Below are 23,097 nucleotides of genomic sequence, written 5' to 3'. Positions count from 1 at the left end.
AGAGGGACTACTTAGATTTAATTACTGTAATATTATGAATATATTTCCTTTATTTGCATCATGCATGAAAAAACAGTGCCCCCACACTGCATACTTAAAAAATGTCTGGCATTTTGATTGCCCCCTACTTCACTTCCTATAATCACCATACAGCACACTGTCTACAAAGGGGGGCCAAGAGAAACAGTAAAAGTGAGAGTGAGAAGGAGAGTTTAGACTGGGACGGTCAGGCTTCAGAGCAGTTTGTAAGACATATTATAGCCCATTCACGCCAGCTAACGATCCTAATGATTAACCTGCTGAGGAGAGGCGAGCAGAGCCGCAGCCCATTGTTTGGATGTGGTGTCGATGTCTGGCGTCAAGCATCACCCCGAGCAGCATAAACACGAGGCCGAGGACCACACCTGGATCCGAGCGGGTGAAAAGTGAAAAATCACAATGGGCAGCGCTCTCCTCAAGAGGACGACATGGAAGCTAATTGTTATAAGTACCCACGGTAAACATTTCAGCGAAGTATGTCTGGTGGTAGAGCCAAAGACAAATGGCTGTAGGCTGAGACATTAGTCCGACATGGCACTTTTGAGATGACAAAATCTTTACTGGCAACACAGACTAACGGCAGAGGAATCACATAACACATAAACACAGACACAGCGTTGAAGAGAGTGTTGCATAAACAACAGAAAGAATCCTGTGACGAGAGAGTAGTATTTCTTTCGACCTACACTAAGGTAGGCTTGACTTAACATGGACTGTTGTGGTGGCAAAGAAAGGAAAACCATTAATTTATCACAATACGATGATGACTAATTTGACCTATCCTGGGAAAAAAGACAACCTGAAAACTCGTTGTTGTTGACTGTGAATCTGAGGTGTGTCCAAGTCTTTGGCATCAGTCCACTAAGTCTTTCTGGCTGAATAATGCTTCCTCTTCACTATGTGGAAAGTTACATAACGGTGTGTGCGCCTTCATTCGGTGGGCATGTTGGGAATAAAAACAGCACCCAACGGCACAATGATATCACTCATTTATTTGTGAAAGTTATGAATCAGCCGATGACACAACCTCATTAATTTGCTACGACAGATGCTAGCTATATACACAAGGAGGTTTAACCCACCGCTGTCTCTATAAAAAAGCTTTGTTGTGGTCACAATAAGTCAGTTATAGTTTCGATGCTACAGCTCAGGATAAAGTTAAACATAGAAGTCTTATGTCATTGAATGTTTTTCTTGCCACTGGGTCAGCAAGAGCAAAAAAGAAAGAAATGAAATTCCTTTTTACACAGTCAGTACGAGTTGTTTCAAGGACACCTTAACTTCTGATTTCTATAAACCAAACTGGGCAATGATTTGATATTCTGCACAGCATCCAGGTATTATAAACAACTGTATCGCCTACACTAGTTGAGCCAGGTGGTGACAGGCATGGAGATGTACTGTATGAAACACACAGCAGTTGAAACAACTCAACCTCTAAAACAAATTCTGTTTCTCCTCCCGACAGGTTTCCCCAAAATAGAACTCAAGGCCATGCAATTTAAAGGAATTCATAAACGTATCCTTCACACCCTGGCACTGCAAAATTCCCTCACTTTATCAACAGTTGAGTTTATCAATTGAAGTTACGGTAGGTAGCAATGATATTGTACACAACTGTCAGCTTATCAGTAACAAAAAAACGATAAATGAAAACTACCATGAAACACTACTAAAAGATTTAAACACTAAACATTTTCCTACAAAGAAAAGAGGAAAGCTGTTCACTTTCGACTGCCGAAAGAATACTGCTTCATTTTAAAATAATATTTAACAATTGAGGCAAAATAAAAGCATTCACAATCAGTGGCTGAGTGGCATCCTGCAGTGCTGACGAGTGTAGTTTTTCTCCGAGACAGAATCAACGCAGCTCAACTGTTCTCAGTTTGTGGCTGATGTGTGCCAAAGATACTTCTTGACAGAATAAAAAGTCAAATTAAAACTCCCGCCCACCACCGCCACTCCATGTTCTCAATTTGGAATCCTTTGTGGCGTTCTATTCAAGACCCACACGTATCATCTCTCCACATGACTACCGCTAAAAGGGAAACCCCACTGCCACCACAGTCCGTGGAGAAAACAGAAACCAGGTGTAACACTCACACAGGGAGGGCTCTTTTGATAATGACTGTGAGGTACTGTGTGTGTGTGTGTGTGTGTGTGTGTGTGTGTGTGTGTGTGTGTGTGTGTGTGTGTGTGTGTGTGTGTGTGTGTGTGTGTGTGTGTGTGTGTGTGGTGTGTGGTGTGTGTGTGCGTGTTCAAATGACAGCGGAGAACTTGCCAGAGCACAAAAGGTAACATTCGCTGTGCTTTCTGCTTGTAAGTATTGGAAAATATGTGACAGAGCATGTCAATGAAGCCAGATTAACGTTATCTCTTCAGTTCCCATGGTACTGTGTACGGGTTCGATATCTGAAGTGCTGGAGTGTGTTAAGGTCAGGGAACAAGCACAAGCACTGTGTGTGGAGACATTAACGCTGCAGTGTTGAGAGACATCCATTTCCACAGTCCCAAGATAGAATTCATCCAGCAAACACTGTGCATCACTTAAAAGGTTAGAATGACAAACAAAGACGCCTACAGGGCCCAGAGAGTAAAAAAAAAAAAAAAAAAAAAAAAAAGACTGGAATATATTCACATAATAATATTCAGGGTTTTCTTTACACCACAGCACTTAAGCCCTCCAGAAACCTGGAAAAAAAAAACTGATATTATAATGTTTTTTTGTTGAGAAAGCAGAAAAACTACAGTTTTTAGTGACAGTCAATGAATGTTCACACGTGATTGATAGGAGAGTTGTTAGTGTCGCGGCTTTAAGAATCAGGGTGCTTTGCCAACCGAGAGTCAGATCTAATATGGAACCAGCCACCCGAACCCACCCAGAAGTCAAACAATAACTGAGCATGACTGATGCGAGATCCAGATTAGGTCATTTCTTGCGTTAAAAACGCTACTGTTTAGTAACTGCTCCTGACATCTCCTAACCGTCTGTTAACAAAATCATCTCTGGAATTTACAAACACTCCCTGGTTGCATTATTATTTGATGACTGCATGAGTCTGGCAAAAACTAAAAGGTGACTAAAAGTACACAGTGATGGATTACATATCTCACAGTGTTGTCACTGAGGACAAGGCAGAGTAACAAACCTGAGGCAAAATAAATCCCAAACCCCCAAAAAAACAAAACGGTAGTTCAGTCTGAATATCAGTCTCCAGAATAACTTCTCATAAAGCATTTTGACAGCTTGTTGATTGGTCCTCCAGGCTACAGCAATGATGCCATAAGTATGAGGAGCCAAATGAAGCCTACAGATAGCTGAAGAATGTTGGCAGGCCTTTCTGCTCATGTCACCACCTCTCCTAAACAAAACTGTATGGCGTCACACCAATATTGAAAACATGCAGAGTTTGTTGGCTTACATTGGAGGTACGAGGCAGTGCAGGCACTAAAGACAACAGCATGTAGTTGCAATCAAGCTCCCAGCAGAAAAATCAAACCCAACAGAAACAGGAGCACGAGAGCTCATGCCCAGTACTGACTTTAAATGGGCACTTCACCAATTTTACACATGGAGTTCAGTTCGCTAATATAAAATTAAAACTGCAAATAGCTGTATAATGTCATATCTTCTATGGTTCTATATTAAACTTTCAAAGGTCGGACAAAATGTCCCTCATGATGTCTGCTTGAACTTACACAAAAACTTACAAAAAAAAAACCAAACAGCTCCAAAAACTTGGTGTGGAGCTGCAAAGAAGTCAGTATTTAGGTGGATGCAGTGTCTAACAGAAGATCAAGGTGCATTGTGGGAAATGGGATACCTCAACAATTGGGATACCCCAGCCTCTGTTGCTTTGATTTTAACCATTAATTTTAATCTGCCTCTTGTATATTCTCCAACATTATGGAAGTGCAATACTAAATTGTTGGTATACTCTTTTCACCCCCCCCCCCAAAAAAAAAATCTACATGCACCAAATTAAAAAGTATTAATGCTTGTTGTATTTTTATGGACACATGGTTCTACTAATGAACAGTATATGTACACACTGATGGAGAGTAGCTGTAACAAATATTTTTACCTTGTGTTTTGACACCAAATGGAGGTAAGTAATTGCTGACTTTTGCTAGACGTTTGAAGTTCCGATCAAGAAACATGGGCGCTGGTTTCATGAACCTGCAAGAGAAAAAGAAAGAAGGGAGGAACAAGAGAGTTTTTATTAGCCGAGATAAAACACAAAAAAATACAGCATGTTGCAGTGCCTCCTCCTGTATTGAACCTCCTCTGATTAAGATGTATTTATTCTGCTGTGCATCCCCCCCACTTTACCTCTCCTTCTCTCCATACAGAGCCCTGCTCACTTCACATAATCCTCACTACACCTGGCAGAGTAGTGTTAATGTTCTGGGAAATGTTTATTTCAAAAAGAGGTGATAACTGACTTTGATTGTTCCACTGTCATTAAACTAAAAACATCTGCACCTCCTGCACTGTGTCAAAGCTTCCAAACAAGGCCAGCCTGAACACACGGCAGCAAAGCAGCCAAAAACTGAGCAGCTAAAAGAAACCGAGAGGCGGCTGCAGTGCCTAATCCATCAACATAACCTCTCCACCCGGGCTTAAATCACAGCTGACACACAGTGTTGATAAATCTGCTGATACTTATATGAGAAGGCTTTCTCTCAAATGACCTGGAGCAAGACTGTTTCTACAAACTGAATTAGAGGGGAGGAAGTTTTTCCTCACATTTGCCCCAATTTAGGGAAAACGCACCATGAAACAAAGGCCAAAAATTCCCTGAGGTTTATGCTTAAAATATAACACGTGACACACAGTTTAAACTACTGCAGGGAGAAGCCAGTCACATAAAAAAATAGAGTCTGATAGTCGAAAACTTGCCTGTGACAAATGTTTTTAATGTCCCATGAACTGTGACTTCCAGCATCGCCTCTTCCTTATCCTGTGTGTCTATATGTTTGTGTATGTCCTCCTTTGATTAATAACAGCGCCGAAATCAAAAGAAGCCATTTCCTCTTAGTCACGCCTGTGACCCGAGCACTGTGCTGTGTGCCACTTCTGTGAGTGTGGCTTTGGATGGATGTGTGTTTTTATGACCTGCTGTCAAGCTTGAGGGATGCGAGAGGGGAGGGGAAGGAGACAGGCACTCCTGTTGATGTTTACATGCATGAAACTATGGATACACTTCTACAAGACACAGCAAACATTCTCATGGCAGACCTGAATAATAACACAAACACACCCACAGGAAAGACAATGCTAGGTACCCTAAAGAGATCTATCAAAGTGGTGGAGTTTTTTTTGTTGTTTCGGATTACATTGCAGAGATTGTTGTACTGTCGTCTTACTAAGAACCGGAGCACCAGCAACATAACTGTTGCATCCTGTAGAGGGGCAGATAGTTGTCGCTACCTGATAAATCTCTTTCTCACTCTCACTCTCTCACACACACACACGACTGTTCTTTCTCAGCAAGCATAAATTATGGCTCCTACAGCCGACAGACCAGACTAACCAGCAAAGGCATTTTAAACTGTGAAATCAAGAGAGGACACACAAGCATGATCACCCTCCTCCATTTCTTAGCAGGAATCTTGGATAGCGTGTTACCATAACACTGTCATGGCTTCACAAGAAATATGTGGATTCCTGAGACACAATGACCAAACATGGCTGACAGTATTGGGAGACCTTCCGGTTAGCGTCAACCTTTTCAGAGCACCGTAATCAGTCTTTGATACCCTCATTATCCTCCAGCTTTAAAGCATGAGAGTAGAGAGAGACTCAGATGAGGCAGTTATGTGTGGCTTACTCTCCTTCTCACATCACCTGACAGGGATACACACACACACACACACACACACACAGAGAGAGAGAGACTTCAGTCCTGCCAAAACAAATGGAGATTCATTAAAGCCAAGACTGCTGGGGCCATAAGGGGCTATAAATAACACAGGACCATTACAAGTCACTGAGCCCTGACCAGCAGTCAGTCACTGACATCCTCACAAAGCAGAGAGACAGGGGGCTGCTTGTTGTTAAATAGAAAGTGAGGGCTCCCAAAACAGCCAACAGGCAGGGATGCATTGTGCTCGTTTCCTTTGCTGGGTCCATCTCTCACAGGCAATATTTTCATAACCGTGCCACTTCAAGTTCACTGCCAACACTTGATTTAGGGCTCCAATACAAACAGTTTGGGGTAAAGCGGAGAGGAGGGGAGGTGTCTAAAATAAATTGGATTGTGCAGGGCAAGGGGCATCAGAGAAGACAAACATGGAGGAAGCAGGAGATGATTAGAAGGAGAGCCACAGGACCTTGCTGCTTGAGGTTAAGTAGGTTTTCTCTAACAGCTAAACTGCAGGCCACACCTAAAAAATGTTAACAATAATATTCAAATTGATTTGTTTCTGACTGGTAAACACACAAAGCAGGCAGAAATAAAGAAAACCAATAAATACGATGTTAATTGGTTGACTTCCTCTCACACAGGACACAATAAATCACAACCAAATACATCCCAAATGTGTCCCTTCAACTATACACTAACACTCATGCGCACAAACACAAACATACACACAAACTTGCACTAAGTGGAGCATTAATGGTGCTCATTGACCTGCGTGTGACTGGGTTGAAGGGAGTAGTAATCAGCAGGCTCCCAGGGGTGCTCCGTGTTGTACAGAACTTTGATCCGACACGTGCGGCTGATTAGACGAAGTCATTACAAGACAGGACATTTTTAACACATAGCTTCTAATATAGGTAGAGGGCAGCCTCACAAAAAGTGCTTTGTCTGTCTTGTTAAGCAGCAGTACAATTTATAGCCAACAGTGGAGCTGAGGGTGTTGCTTGAAGCCATTTGTGTGTGGAGATACACACAGAAAGTCATTCAGTATTTGCTTTATAGTGTAGGTTTTGTGGCATATGGCTTCAATAGACCCACTTAAATACTTTTACATTTTATTTTTGTACATTTTTCTTAAAAAAAAAAAAAAGAAGAAGAAGAAATTTAACCGATATTGGGGCAAAAATACTGCATAGTAAAGGGGCATCAGTTAGGATCCCAAGTCAGGCATGGCTATGGAGTCCACACTTCATTTACCTGCCCTGGGACCTTTGTAGCATGTCACACTCTTCTCTCACTGACTGTGTTTACTTTTTCCTCCACAACATAAACTTTCAAATAAAGGCAACACGTCATTAAATAATCTAAAAATAAAACAAAAGTTTTGTAACGTATCACAATTTATTGTTGAGCAGGTATATTTGATTTTTTTTCATTATCTAAAGTTTCGTGTTATTGTGCACCTCCAGGCGATAGATAAATCTGGTTCAATACTACAAAATGGGGCTGTCAAATTTGTTCCATAACTTGGTCAAGTACTCATTGAAGTGCCACTGGCTATTGTTCAGCAATGTGGAAAATTGCCCTTGCTTAGCTTCAAGAATGCTAATGGAACAATGTGCTATAGATCGAGCTGAGATGGGCAGTAAATAAGAGGCCCAGAGAAAAATCAAAAGAGCCAATGACATCAAGAGGGCCATGGAGGACTGAGTGGACTGTGTGGGTTGGGTACCAGAGAGCTCATGATGAGTCAGGACAGGAAGTTGGTTGGTGTGGTTCATAGAGAAAGCCTCTAAGGCGCCGAGATATGACAGGGAAAGATGGGAGACCTTGTACTCGGGTGACAAAGGTTCTTTTGTGTGGCGAAGGGATCACAAGGACACAGGCGGGTTCTTGTGGTGGGGGTGAAGATGATAGAAACATGATTGAAAGTGGGGAAGATTAATAGGAATGTGGGGGTTTCTCTGTTTTCTGACTTAAAACCCTCAAGGCCTACTTGGCTTGAGGACTGACATCATGCATCTTGGTATGCTTGAGTGGCAGCTTTTCTCCTGCACACATGCAATTACAATTATTTGTTTGTGAAGTTCCTGACTGAATATGTGATGGTCTTAAAGCAAGTTTAAAGGTATTGGCCTGCATCCAATGCATCTCTACAAGGTTATATGAAATTATGGGGAAGATCAAGCAATCCTTCTCACTTGGGATAGATGGCTGTCATCTTGGCTGCAGCATATCCTGGCTTGCACACTCCTTCACTGAGGTTGCCATACTTATATGCCAACTCCGGTGGCCTGTATATTAAAAGAACAGAGAGAGACATGAGTCAAACACATCACGATAACTGATCATCAATTACACTGACAAATTCAAAGCCTCAAAAACCGAGCTTGTCAAACAATCTGCTTGAGAGATAGGGCCACGCATTGCTAGGGAAGTTGGAGAAGTCAGCAACAACTCAGCGCATCACCCGTGTGTGGCAAGACAAAGCAGAGAGGCCTTGCTTAAATAATCACGCTGGCAGTGCTATAAGTAGAACCACCCGATTACTACCATGATCATTAATAATCTGATGAATGCCATGATTCTAGCTCAAATAAACAGGGAGAAAGGAGAGGGGCCCTGGTCTTTGCACGATGTGAGGTCCAAAATACAGAAACAGCTCGACTGGGGCGGTCTTGCAGATCATTTGAAGCTCTTCTGGGCTATTATATTGTATTTTAGTCCTGTTCAAATGCTTGCACTTGCAATTTGGCCTTAGTTGGTCTCCATTGGGTGAGTAATTTGCTGAGGATAAAATCTTAGGAGCACTTTTCCATCGACCAGACCACCAGCAGGACTAAATGACCCAAGTCACAAAACTAATTACTAGCTGAAAGATAAATTGCAATATTGTATGCTTGCGCTGTGATGGTGTAATTAATGAGACAGTAGATATAAAGTAAGATGTAAGACTGAGCCCCTGTGAAATCCACCTTAAAATGTGTGCTGACATGATGCTAACAGTGTGTGGACAGACATGCGCCGTGAGAGGACGGGGGGTGATGGCAGCATATGATTACTGCCTGCATGGTAATGTTAGGGCAGAGAAAGGACCTGACCGTGGCAGTTTAGAGCTAAAGTGTCAAACCAATTCGGCGAATTACACACACATCAACAGACACGCTGAAAGCTGCATAATGATTTATTGTGGCTCGTTCTCACCCTGACAAACCACAGCCACTCTGAAATAAACAGAAAACACTAACTACATTGCCATTCACGCACAAAATTCTGAAATGATTACAAAGACCACCTATTTTAACTGTGCATTTGTCACCATGTGTATTTATTACGCTACGTGTTTATTACAAAAAAAAAAAATCAAGTTAAGATTAATTGGCCGAACGTTTACATTTTCATCTTTTGTGTTTCCCCATCGATCAACTGCAACCTGTATGAGTAAGTATTTCATGAAAACAGATGTAAAACAGATCTGAATTAATGGAGAAAAAGTCTAACGGGGAATTGAGCTGTCCTAAATACAAGTAAGAAACATCTAGCACAGTAATTGCTTGGCGTGTTTGCGTGTTTACTAGAAAGACATCTACTCACAGTTTTGTGTCCAGCTGCAACCGAAAGCCCTGCTTATCATACACTGGAAAATAAAGACAAAAACAGACACAGAAACGGTCCATTATCACATGGGGCCACAAAGCACATGCATTACAAAGTATGGCATCTTTGGTGACAACCAAACAGTCCCCCAGTTTGCATTACTTCAACTATCAGCTCAGTAGCTATAGTTGCAAACAACCTGTGCAGCTTTCACAGGGAAAACAATATGGCAAATGTAAAAGTAAAAGCATTAGGATTAAGGATTTGTGACAAACAAGCGAGGTTAGGGAGATGCCAGCCAAAACAATCTGTTGGGTTTAAAATAAAGTTAGAAAAAAGAAGTTAGAGATCACCTATGGACAACCAAAGGGACAGCCAATAGGCGCCTGGTGAAGCATTGAGGTAGAAGCACAGAAAACGAGGAGGAAAATATTTAAGATGAAATGAGAAGTTCATTTTGAACTACGTCATTTGAGTTTTACAATGATGCTTACAGGATTCACAAAACACATACTGTATTACCGTTTTCTGTAAAATGCTGTTTAAATTAGCGTGACAAAGGACTAGCTTTAACATGAGTATTAGTTGAAAAGAGGAATAGAGTGGAATTACTCCTGTTGTTGTAGATCTTGTCTTCACAAAGAAGCTGGAGAACAAAGAGAAAGAAAAGGGCAATGGGAAAGCGTGACGACTGGTTAGGGAAGGATCCTAGCACTGTGCTGGAGAATGGGAACTTTGCCACAGAAGCCAAGATGAGTGAGTGTGTGTAGCATTATGTTTCTGTCAAGAAGCATAAAGCAGCCAGAAGGGCCAAGTCGAGGCAACTTGGGAGAAATTAAAGCTGCAGGTTCATACCGGCAAAAAAAAGAAAAAAAGAAAAAGAAAAAAAAAGAAGCTGGTTTTATGGGAGTTTTACAGAATTATGCACTAAAACTCCTGCAGACTGCTCACTGCCGTTTGTTACCGAGCCGAGACAACAGAGGGCAGTGTTGTATAACACTGAAGCTTCATGGAGGATGATGACTGGGAAGATGTTCACTTCCCAGAAGTTCAAGTTACAGTAATAGGATAGTCATGACAACCAGTGATCATGACTATGTATTACTGTAACTTGAATTTACTTTGAAAAAAAAATTTAATACATTTTTCTTCCCTTTTAGGCATAAATTGTATTAACAAAGATGGCTGACATTTTTTTTTTTTTTTAATCTTGACAGTTTCCAAACCCAAACGGAGCAGCTCAAGTATTCCAGGATTAAAACAGGTTCTGCCATTTTCTTATAAATGGTGGAGGGACAACAAGGATGGTTAGGGGTTCAGCTGGTGGGCCTGCAGATGTACCTGAGCCTACTATTCGTCCCACGGTGATGTCCGTTTCCAACTCTGAAACACAAAAGGCTCTGTTAGCACCACTTTTAGGTCAGCCCGTTAAGGGCCGTATTGGACTTGAAAAATAAAGCCAACTGCAAATGTCAGACATTACGGAGTAAGAAGAACAGGAGGAGGAGGAGGATAAGGAGAGGTTAGTGGTTTCAATCCCAGTTGACTGAATTATAAATCTCATTCTCAATCTTTATTCAAAGACAGAAAGCCCAATGAACCAGAAAATTAACTGCAAGAGGCACCCATTGTGTTTATGTGATTATTATGACAGTGGTATATCGAGAGGCACCCATTGAATGAGCACAAACATTTTTGGTGAGAACAAAAAGTAAATGACAGTCAATATGACATTAAATATGGAAAGCTTAATGTTGAGTTAGCAGGTTTATATTCCACGGGGGAGGGGGGAAAACTCAGCCCAGTCTAACACCCGCTTCACAACAATCACCCAGTAAAAACGGGCAGCGTCCGAAGCCTCTACCTGTAATTCTTTTCACTTCAGCACCTTTAGTCACGACTACAGTCGTCTCCTCTGCATTCCTCTCTGTAAACAAAAGGGGGTTAACATGCTGAAGTAAGATCATCATGAGTGTGGAGCTGTGAAAGCAACTATTAACCATAAATTGAATAACCAGGACCAAAAATATATCAGCTTCAGCAAAACACAGACAGCGGCTGCACACAAAATAAACAGATGCACACAAACAATTGGCAGAGACAGAGACAAAAAGAAACCAGTGCCATAAGTATATTCTTGATCCTCCCATGTCTGTCTCCAGTCAAACTAGCAGCATACATACAATACAGTAACAATGCTGACCGAATTATAGAGTCCTACAACAGAACCACAGTCAATGATTGAGACTTGAAGCCACATTTATCACACTTTTTAGAGTTTGGCAAATGTAGCAGATTTCCATTTCATTTCCCCTTTCAGATTAATCATTATAATTTCTGGTACAAAACAGAATTTTAAAAAAAATTATGTCATTGAATTATCAAGGTTTCCTTCAAACAAAAAGACCAAGACGGTCTCTTCTCTATCAAAACAACCAGAGGACAGCTGCCATGTCACGTCATGCCAAGGATTAACGAAGTTACAAAGCTCTCTCCAACCACAAGGACAAAAAAAAAATGTCCTTGTGACAAAAAGGCAGCATATAATTCTGTATACGGCTGGGCTATGTCTACCAAACTGGCAAATGACAATGCCTACTATGAACCAGTCACTTTTTCTTTACATTTTAAGTGTTGGCTTGTTCGTCAGTATCCATTCACAATTGCAATTTCTTAACACTTAAATAATTAAAAGATTCAAACAGTGTCCTGCTTCTTGCTCCACAACTGGTTAGAGGCATCATGGTACTGGGCTCCCATCATGACTGTCAGCAATCTGCAATAGATGATGCCATCATCCATCAGCCCAACTCTAACTCTGCAAATGTAATTGCTGTCCAAAATGTGTTCTTTCACATTCGACCGACAACCCAACCCAACCCAGCCGCTCCCTGTGAGGGCTTCTGGCAGATCAAATTCTCCAATTAGTAAACCTCGAACTCTGTTCCAGTTGAAACTGTGTAGGTGTATCACTACAGCTCCAAGACAAGAGAAGGCGATCCTTGATGTTGAAAACCAAGATGGTGTCAAGAATATCTACAGCGTGATCCTTGAGCAGCTGCTGACATCAATGCTAATGAAGTAGTGGAAATGACAGGGGGGAAAGAAATCCTATTATCCTATAGATATATATATATATATATATATATATATATATATATATATATATATCGTTATAGATTTCTGAATTTAAAAAAAAAAAGTTTAAAAACATTCCTCTGAAAGGCAGACATCGAGAATCACTAATTAAGATATTAATTAATATGTATATATATATATATAGAGAGAGAGAGAGAGAGAGAGAGAGAGAGAGAGAGAGAGAGAGAGAGAGAGAGAGATATTAATTAATATCTTAATTAGTGATTCTCGGTGTCTGCCTTTCAGAGGAATGTTTTTAAACTTTATATATATATATATATATCGATATCTAGATAGATCTATCTATCTATCTATCCATCTATCCATCGTTCGTTATAGATTTATGAAAAAAATTAAAAAAAAGTTTCAAAACATTCCTCTGAAAGGCAGACACCGAGAATCACTAATTAACAAGTGGACTGATCTCATGACAGCATTTTCATGAGCTACATCAGTGTTTCTATTCAAGAAACGTGGTTTAAGGCTTGAATTAAACTGGGTTAAAAGTTCTGGCTTGTTGGCCACTGCAAATAGAGGATAAAATGTTAGCAGCTCAGCTGGTGGCGCACATTCTTTTCTCACCCTGCAGGCGCTAATTTCATATGCGATTTAACACCGAGAGGATGCTCCTGTTACTAGCAAAGCAAACCAATTAGAAGTGACCCCACAGTTAGTAAGAAATGAATTCAAAAGAACGTTGTCTGCAACTCTACACCACAAGACTGATAAGAGTTTAAGGTGACAAGTATGGGCAGAAATACAGCTCTGGAAAAAAAAATTAAGAGACCACTTCAAATGTTTCTTAAATCAGCATCACTACATGAATGGCAGCCGTTCCTTTCCAGTGTCTGTTGAATTCCAATACAGGCACACCTGATTCTACTTAATGAGGTACTGATTAGGTGATCACCTGAACCAAATCTTATTTAATGAAGAAAAGTATAAAAACCAGTGCTGTGGTCATCACCATCCTCTTGCAATAGGACCAGCTGGATGGCAGAAACAGTGCTAGTAGTACCTCAAAAGTAATTGGAATAAACAAAAAAAGTCACTACTGACCATGCCAAAAGAGTTCAAAAGAAAAGTTTTGAGTGAGGAAAAGAAGGGTTCAATTCTGGTTTTACTGGCAGAGGGATACAGTGAGCGTCGGGTTGCTTCCGTCCTTAAAATTTCAAAGACGGCGGTTCATAAGAACGAGGTCAAGCAGCAGACATTAGGGACAACAAAGCTGCAGACCGGCAGAGGACGAAAACGACTCTCCACTCACCGGGATGACCGCCAACTCAGTGGAATGTCACTCAACAACCGTAGGATGACATCAAATGACCTCCAAAAAGAATGGCAAAGGGCAGCTGGGGTGAAGTGCACGGCGAGGACGGTTAGAAACAAGCTCCTAGGGGCGGGGCTGAAGTCGTGCAACGCTAGAAAAAAGCCCTTCATCAACGAGAAGCAAAGAGCCAGGCTGAGGTTTGCAAAAGACCATAAGGATTGGACCATAGAGGACTGGAGGAAGGTCATCTTCTCTGATGAGTCCAATTTTCAGCTTTGCCCAACACCTGGTCATCTAATGGTTAGACGGAGACCTGGAGAGGCCTACAAGCCACAGTGTCTCGCAACTACTGTGAAATTTGCTGGAGGATCAGTGATGATCTGGGGGTGCTTCAGCAAGGCTAAAATCGGGCACATTTGTCTTTGTGAAGGACGCATGAATCAAGCCAAGTACAAAGTTGTCCTGGATGAAAACTTGCTTCCTTCTGCTCTGACAATGTTCCCCAACTCTGAGGAGTGTTTTTCCCAGCAGGACAATGCTCCATGCCACACAGCCAGGTCAGTGAAGGTGTGGATGAAGGACCACCAGATCAGGACCCTGTCATGGCCAGCCCAATCTCCAGACCTGAATCCCATTGAAAACCTCTGGAATGTGATCAAGAGGAAGATGGACAGTCACAAGCCATCAAACAGAGCCGAGCTGCTTGAATTTTTGCGGCAGGAGTGTCATAAAGTCCCCCGACAGCAATGTGAAAGACGGTAGGAGGGCACGCCAAGACGCATGAAAGCTGTGATTGTAAATCAAGGTTATTCCACCAAATATTGATTTCTGAACTCTTCCCAAGTTAAAACATTAGTATTGTGTTGTTTAAAAATGAATATGAACTTGTGTTCTTTGCATTATTTGAGATCTGAAAACACTGCATCTTTTTTTGATATTTTGACCGGTTGTCATTTTCTGCAAATAAATGCTCTAAATGACAATATTTTTTTGAAATTTGGGGGAAAAAAATGTATCAGTAGTTTATAGAATAAAACAAATGTTAATTTTACTCAAACAGGTACCAATAAATCGTAAAACCAGAGAAACTGATAATTTTGAAGTGGTCTCAATTTTTTCCAGAGGTGTATGTGTCAATAGAAACTGAATTTTAAACATTTATATTTGAATTACAAAACTTGAATACTTACTTTAAAAATTTGAATTTGAATTGCTCAACTTGAAATAGAAATTTTAGTTTGAAACTGAACTTGAAACTGAATGTTTAATTCTGAATTTGAATTAATTTGCTTTGAAACCGCATTTAAATGTCACTGAAAATTCAACTCTCTAAACTCAATTCTCACATTTGAAATTCAGTTCAAGAAATTCAGATTCAGTTACTTTCTCACACATCAGGCCCACTGAGGAAGAGCAATTGAGTGCAGATTTACAGAAACAGAAATTTGACAGAAAAAGGAAACCCATTTATCCTCTTATTCTGTCAGCTGGACAGCAAAATTGTTGACCGTAAAAGGTTTATTATTCACCATGGAAATATAAAAAAAATGATGGTGATGGGTGTGCAGAGAGTTTGTCTCATTAACAGCACGAGTGCCTGATCGTGTCTGTACAAGCACATGTCAATGCATTACTTGTGCAGCTGTATAATAAGTTCACACAAAGCATCCTGTTGAGGCTTCAACAGAGCTGTGTGAACTTATTACATCATCGCGTCACAGGCTACGACGGTGCTTCCTGACTTGAATGAGATGGAAGCAAGCTGCCAGAGATACCACAGAGGCTGACAAGCCCTTGTATGCATTGTACGCACTCTGATTTCTAATCATGTTCACCGAGAGCATGACTGAAGCAGCTACAATGAATGCAACGACACCCATTGTTGAAAGACCCCAGGTAAAGTGGACAAGCGTCCAACAGCCACTCCAGCTGACCTGGGAATGACAATGATCACATGACCCTTCTCTGAAACTGACACTCCAAGGTCGCCAGCAGAGCTGTGTCAAAGGCAGTGTAAAACAAATGGCCACTGGAAATGCTGCCTTCGGCTATTGTTGGAAAAACAGACAAAAATCCAACAGAAACGGAAGAAAAACAGGAACAGAATTCATCTCTGAGCTGATCAATAACTACAGGCATTATTGCTTAAACAGTTCAGGATACTTGGATCATAAAATAGAGGCTAAACGGTAAAACAGAAGGGCACAAACCTTCTGGATGAGGTGACCATCTGGTGGATCTGCATAAAGCAGCTTGTCAAACCCAGCTCCTGTCACAACCCACTGCCCCCCCCCCCCCCGACACACACACTTTACAATAAGCCAGCTTGTCTGAACAAGCATGCTGAAAATTAAAAAAAAAAAAAAAAAGGCCTGACTCTTAACCAGTAAGGCTCAAGGTTTTCCTTTATTCACAAATCTTCAACAGTAATGATGTGACATCATCATAACATCATATCCCAGTGCATTTTAGATCACTGCATTTTTGCAAGAAGATAAGAGTACTTTATGTATCCACGAGTGCTATCAAGCACTGAATCCATGAACCAAAAAAAAGGTACAGATTAAAACTAGAGATGCTTTTTATGATGTATATGTTCAGCAAGTCATAAGTCTCTATATTCCATTTGTCCCTGGAGCAGTGAGTATAGAGCACTATAAATCAAGAACGACGGAGAGATTATTCTGATTTGATCTCCTCAGTGAGACAGCATAGCTTAGCTGACCAGGGCAGAGGGCAGGAGAGACCTTCCACATGTTCATCTTTCTCCTTTGACCCTCTTAAAGCCAAACATCTGGCACCACAGTGCTGCAGAAAGCCAATATTTTTGCTCTGCAATCAAAGCTCCCCTCCTTTTTGTTTTTTTTTACTTTTTACACGTGTTGTGGAAAAAAATAATCTCTATTGTTTTCACTCGCTTCACGTCATGCTGTTTTAAATGCAGTATTAAAACACATACGTAGGTTAAATCCCACACAGGTTGACAGTACCATCCTGAAAGCGCTCGATTCCAAAGCATAGATTTATGAGGGCGAACACTGCAACAGAGAACTAGAGTCTTGTTACACAGAGACCTTCCCTTTGAGAAAATGCTGTGAAGCCAAGGTCACCTGTTGATCAAGCATTCAAGCCAGTGATGCAACACACAAAAAGAGTTTGTTTTTAGCAGTACTGTCCCACAGAGACCTGGCTGCAGCAGGAAGAATATGTCAGTGTTAATGAAGCAACTCCTCCCAGTCATATTAATGATCATATTCCTCGAGATTCGGGCCGAGGAGGAGTGGCAGCAATAAAAAAAAAACTCAAGCTTATCAATTAACCCGAGAGCCTAAACTTAGTCTCTCACACCCAAATTGGAAAACACAAAAAACGATTCTATTTGTTGTTGTTTATCGCCCATCTGGTCCGTATTCAAAGTTTCTAACTGAATTCTCAGACTTTTTATCTGATTTAGTGCCGAGTTCAGATAAAGTGATAATAGTGGGTGACTAACATTCATGTGGACAACGACAGCCTCAGTTCTACATTCAGCTCATTATTAGACTCCATTAGCTTTTCTCAACATGTAAATAAACCCACTTGTTGTAGTAACCACATCCTCCATCTGGTTCTCTCGAATGGCATGGAAACTAAAAATGTTATCACATTTCCTCAAAACTCTCTTTTGTCGGGCCACTTTTTAATAACATTTGAAGTTACAATAATGGACTACACAGCATGTGGGAATAAATTCCATTACAGTAGATGTTTGTCAGATACTGATGTGTCCAAGTTTAAGGAAGCGATTACATGTTTATCTTCTTCAATGCCGTGTGCCAAAGCAGTGGAAGACAGCTACGTTGACTTTACTCACACATAAGTGGATCATCTTGCAGAAAACACTGCAGCCTCTCTGCGTACAACTCTTTCAATGTCGCCCCTCTGAAGAGAGTAATGAACCAGAGGAGGCGTCTCCTTGGTAAAACTCACAATTACACTCTGTTAAGCAGGCAACGCCAAAACTGGAAAGGAAGTGACGTTCCACTAATTTAGAAGAATTTCACCTGGCCTGGAAGGATAGTCTAATATCATATAAGAAAACTCTTTGTAAGGCCAGAACTGCATATTAGTCATTATTAATAGAGGAAAACAAGAACAACACCAGGTTTCTTTTCAGCACTGTAGCCAGGCTGATAAAGAGTCACAGCTCGGTTGAGCCGTCTATTCTTTCAGCTCTCAGCAGTAATGACTTCATCAACTTCTTCACTAATAAAATTGTTACCATTAGGGAATGAATTGGGCCGACCTGCTAAGCACAGCAGCCCTGGAAGCAACCGTGGGACCAGATTTATACTTTGAACATTTCTCTCCTGTTGAGCTCTACGAGTTAACTGCAATTATTTCCTTATCTGGATCATCTACCTATCTCTTGGACCCCATCCCAACTAAATTCCTCAAGGAAGTCTTCCCTTTAATTCGTACTTCCATATTAGATCAGATCAACCTATCTATTGTAACCGGCTATGTACCGCAGGCTTTTAAAGTGGCTGTAATTAAACTTTTACTTAAAAAGCAGACTCTTGATCCAGCTGTTTTAGGAAACTACAGACCAATTTCCAACCTGACGTTTATTTCTAAAATCCTTGAAGAAGTTGTTGCAAATCAACTTTGTGATTTTTTACAGAGAAATGATCTGTTTGAAGATTTTCAGTCAGGCTTTAGGGTTCATCATAGCACAGAAACAGCTCTGGTGAAAGTTACTAACGATCTTCTAATAGCCTCAGATAATGGACTTGTGTCTGTACTTGTTCTTCTGGACCTCAGTGCTGCTTTTGATACGATTGATCATACGATCTTATTACAGAGATTAGAAGATGTTACGAGGATCAAAGGAACTGCATTAGACTGGTTCAAATCCTACTTATCAGATAGATTCCAGTTTGTCCATGTCAACAATGAGTCTTCCAGACAAACAAGAGTTAGTTATGGAGTTCCACAATGCTCAGTGTTAGGCCCAATACTTTTTACTTTGTACATGCTTCCATTAGGAGATGTCATCAGGAAGCACTGCATAAACTTCCATTGTTATACAGATGACAGGCAGCTATATTGGTCTATAAAACCAGATGAAACTAATCAGTTAGTAAAACTTGAAGCCTGTCTAAAAGACATAAAGGCCTGGATGACCAAAAACTTCCTGCTTCTAAATTCAGACAAAACGGACGTTATTGTACTTGGTCCTAAACACCTCAGAAAATATTTCTGTAATCACTTAGTTACTCTGGATGACGTCTTCTTGGCCTCCAGCAAAATTGTGAGGAACCTTGGAGTCATCTTTGATGAGGATTTGTCCTTCAGACACCAGATAAAGCAAGTATCCAGGATTGCCTTCTTTCATCTATGAAATATTAATAAAATCAGGAAAACCCTTCCTCAGCGTAATGCAGAAAAACTCATTCATCCATTTGTTACTTCCAGGCTGGATTATTGTAATTCCTTGTTGTTAGGATGTCCAAATTACTCATTAAAAACCCTGCAGTTGATCCAAAATGATGCAGCAAGAGTACTGACAGGATTTAGCGAGAGAGATCATATTTCTCCTGCTTTAGCTTCTCTTCATTGGCTTCCTGTTAAATCAAGACTAGAATTTAAAATTCTCCTGCTGACTTACAAGCCTCTTCATGACCCGGCTCCATCTTATCTCAGAGAGCTTATTGACCCAGATCATCCTGACAGAGCACTTTGCTCTCAGACCTCAGGCCTGCTTGTGGTTCCGAGAGTTTACAGAAGTAGAATAGGAGGCAGAGCCTTCAGTTTTCAGGCTCCTCTTCTGTGGAACCAACCAGCTCCCAGTTTGTGTTCGAGGGGCAGAAACCCTCTCTAGCTTTAAGATTAGACTCAAAACATTCCTTTTTAATAAAGCTTATTGTTGGAGCTGCTCAGGTGGCCCTGAACCATCCCTTAGTTATGCTGTTATAGGCTGAGGCTGCTGGGGGGACCTCGTTATGCACCAAGCTTCTTTCCTTGCACTCTTTCACTCTCTATACACTCATATCTCACCATTACATCTCATCTAACTTCATAGTTTTTACTTATTATCTGTTGCCTCTCCATACATTTCCCTCGCTCCCGTAGTTTCTGTTATTTCTTTTGCTGATGTCTCGGCCATGGAGCTGCATGTCTCTGTGATTGTCAGCCCCACCAACAGTTCTTCTCTTGTATATCTATGCTGTCCTTTTCTCTCTCTGCTCTCCTCTCACCCCAACCCGTCGAGGCAGATGGCCACCCACCTCTGAGCCTGATTCTGTCGGAGGTTTCTTCCTGTTCAGAGGGAGTTTTTCCTTTCCTGCGTTGGAGGTTTTTCTCCCTTAAAGAGGAGTTTTTCCCTCCTAACTTATGTGGCAAATGTTGAATTGTTGGGTTTCTCTGTATAATGCTGTAAAGTTCTGCTGTAAGGACTTGAATGTGTCAAGTGCCATGAAATAATCTGTGTTGTGATTTGACGCTATATAAATAAAATAAAATTGAACAAAAAGAGTTTGTTTTTAGCAATACTAAAGCGAAATCTTTAGCTTAGGAAGTTCAGTTATGTGAGCAAATGAAGAAACTCCCAGAATAAAACAATGCAACCTGCAGTACATATCAATTTACAGCAACATTTAGATGGATTTATGTCAAGCAGTTTGCCACTGCCACCAGAAAATGGACAAACTGCAACAATACATCACATACTATAACGCAGATGGGCAGAGAAACGTCAGGTTCAACATTATAAGACCATTAAAATGCCCAAGTAGAGAATGATTCATGCACATTGGAACTGACACTTTGATTGTGAGCCTGCTGGTGTTGCAAGACCAGGAACCAACATGGGGGGGGTTAAAAGAAAAACTTGTCACATTTCCTCCTGAAAAATTTCACTTTAAGATTTCACTCTGAAAAGACCAGCAGCAAAGATCTCACACACAAGTTCATTCTGTTCTGGTCAATAGTCCAGTAGATAGAGCAAATAGCAGATAGGTAAAGCTCCATGGTCAAATATACACATTAATACTTTAACAAGTAGAAAATCAATGCTTACAACAATGTACGGCTGGGCAATATATCCATGTTATATTAATATTGTGATACAAGACAAGATATCGTCCTTGATTTTTGGATATTGTTATATTGTGATATGGCATAATTGTTGTCTTTTTCTGGTTTTAAAAGCTCAAACACAGTACATTTTCTGTTCTAGCTGTTCTATTTACTTTACCCACATTACTGATGATTATTTGTCAAATATCTCTTTGTATAAATATTCTGTGAAAGCAACACCAATCCTCGCTACAATATTGTGGCTCTAGCAATCGCAGTATTTGGTGAAAATAATTGTTATTTTTGATTTTGTCCAAACCGCTCAGCCCTACAACAATGGCACATGGAGTAGAAGACAAGAGAACTCTGAAGCCCTTTTCTCCTCACCCATTCCCATTGCTCTTGGGAGCAATGCTGAAGAACAGCGATGAGTTAAAAAGAAATCAGAACACCAAAGAAAAGAAGAGCATTCTCAACTCTCTGACGTGCTTCCCTAGTGATGCTGTTATGTTGCAGTATAAAAGCCATCTCAACGGCTTAAACATTTAGGGAGATAAAAGGAGCTTAAATCATTAACTATCTTGATGGTGATTGAAAAAGCAGAATCAGCTGCTGATAACCGGTGCCGAGGGTAGAGAGCAGTGAACTGTTTGGTCAACACAGGCAGCAGTTGGGAAGAAAGTGGGACTTGACAGGAATATTACATTACAGCAAATAAGGACACACCAAAGGAGAGATGAACATTTTTCCCGAAGATTTATCCTTTAAACTTTATGTTGTCCCTCTTTAATCTGCTTCAAATCATTAGCAATTGTGTTTCTGTGCTAAATAAAGTCCCTCGTAATATTTTCCTTACAATACCGTCTGTAGGAGGCACGGGTAAAAAAAAAAAAAAAAAAGTTTAAATTCTTAAAGAGAAATCTTCTAGCCCCCTCTGCTGGACCTTAACATCTGTTTCAGGGAGGCCACACAAAGTGACACAACTTTGCCAGATCCATCACCAGTTGAACAAGTTGATTCTCAAAACCTTACTGAGACTTTTCTTACCGAGCGAAATGTCAACAGTCTACAACCCAGGATGCTCATCACAAATACTCAGGATATCCAACTTCCAAGGAAATCACGTCATGACTAACACCCACACATGTCAGCGGTATTTTAAAGTAGGAAGTGGAATTCATGCCTTCTCAGTATGTAATAATGGGCATAGTGAAACTCCTTTTCAGTTTGGGTGTTTGAGTTTCATCTCAGCAGGGAAATCTGCAAATGTCATTTCCTCTTAACTATAAAAGTAGATAAGAAAATAAAAAAAAATAAAAAAGTCGTTTGTAGCAGAGTCTGAAAAAGCTTTACTCTTTTTGGCTTACACAAACACGAGCCGAGGTAGACGGCTGTCAATAGGTTTCCATCTGTGAGACAATGTGATTAAACTCTCCACACCACATCCGGTCCCCGGGTGAAATGAATGAAACACTAATTACCTATCAGAGGCAAACAGGTTTTGAGACACCAACACACAGCTTGACATACTAGCTGCTGAGCAGAATGTCTATACAGTCAAATAAAATTCAAAAAGCACATTGAAATAGACAGACAGGTGACTGGCAGTCAGAACAGAGAAGCAGACAGCAAAACGGAGACATATTTCAAACAGACTCGTTCAATAAAAACAGATAAAACATGCTAGGTTTCAAAAAGGAGTATGACAGATGGATGATGAGGTGAGGAATAAATGTCAGACTGGAGATGTCACTTACGAGGCTTCTGGCCCCATACGTGGAGATGCAGCTTCCCAGAAGAGTAGTAAATAAAGCCCAGGACCAGCATGGGGCACAGGACGAACAGCAGCTTGTGTGTGGGCTTCATGGTCTTCAGTCATTCACATGGCACCATCAAGGTCATCACCTGTTGTGAGAAGAGAGAGAGTGGGATGTTTCATTCACACATCACCAGAGAGGAAATCATCTGTCGGCAACAGAAAAATAGAACTAACAAAAACAGGAAGGAGAGAGGGGAAAGAAGGAGTCACAAATAAAGACAGGTTGGAGATAAAAGCATGATTAAGATAGCTATGCAAATAGAAGATTTAATACTTTGTAGGTTAAACGTGGGATGGAAAGTAGCTTT

The 23,097-nt window shown here is 40.7% G+C and overlaps 1 protein-coding gene and 1 pseudogene across 7 annotated transcripts in view; one reads left to right on the top strand and one right to left on the bottom strand.

Annotated features, from left to right (window-relative positions):
- The window catches only part of st3gal3b (ST3 beta-galactoside alpha-2,3-sialyltransferase 3b), a 53,964-nt gene that overhangs the window by 20,198 nt on the left and 10,669 nt on the right, over positions 1-23,097 (bottom strand). For 4 of the 7 annotated variants that reach the window (XM_069139546.1, XM_069139545.1, XM_069139543.1 and 1 more), the window contains 6 exons: positions 22,728-22,875; positions 11,368-11,430; positions 10,845-10,886; positions 9,501-9,543; positions 8,108-8,200; positions 4,125-4,219 (listed from right to left, as the gene is read on the bottom strand). In XM_069139546.1, the coding sequence (XP_068995647.1) occupies positions 4,125-4,219; positions 8,108-8,200; positions 9,501-9,543; positions 10,845-10,886; positions 11,368-11,430; positions 22,728-22,836 (445 nt within the window). In that variant the 5' untranslated portion in view covers positions 22,837-22,875. Of the gene's footprint in view, positions 1-4,124; positions 4,220-8,107; positions 8,201-9,500; positions 9,544-10,115; positions 10,150-10,844; positions 11,114-11,367; positions 11,431-22,727; positions 22,876-23,097 lie in introns of those variants that run through there. The other 3 variants (XM_069139547.1, XM_069139550.1, XM_069139548.1) reach the window with 3 other exon arrangements.
- On the top strand, positions 15,754-19,874 carry LOC138192203 (uncharacterized; annotated as a pseudogene).

Source organism: Embiotoca jacksoni, unplaced genomic scaffold (assembly GCF_022577435.1).
Source record: "Embiotoca jacksoni isolate LCO1_2020_lvr unplaced genomic scaffold, fEmbJac1.0.p SCAF_83, whole genome shotgun sequence".
Classification (NCBI taxonomy): domain Eukaryota; kingdom Metazoa; phylum Chordata; class Actinopteri; family Embiotocidae; genus Embiotoca; species Embiotoca jacksoni.
Note: the sequence above shows the minus strand (reverse complement) of the source record. Positions and strands in the feature narration are given on the sequence as shown.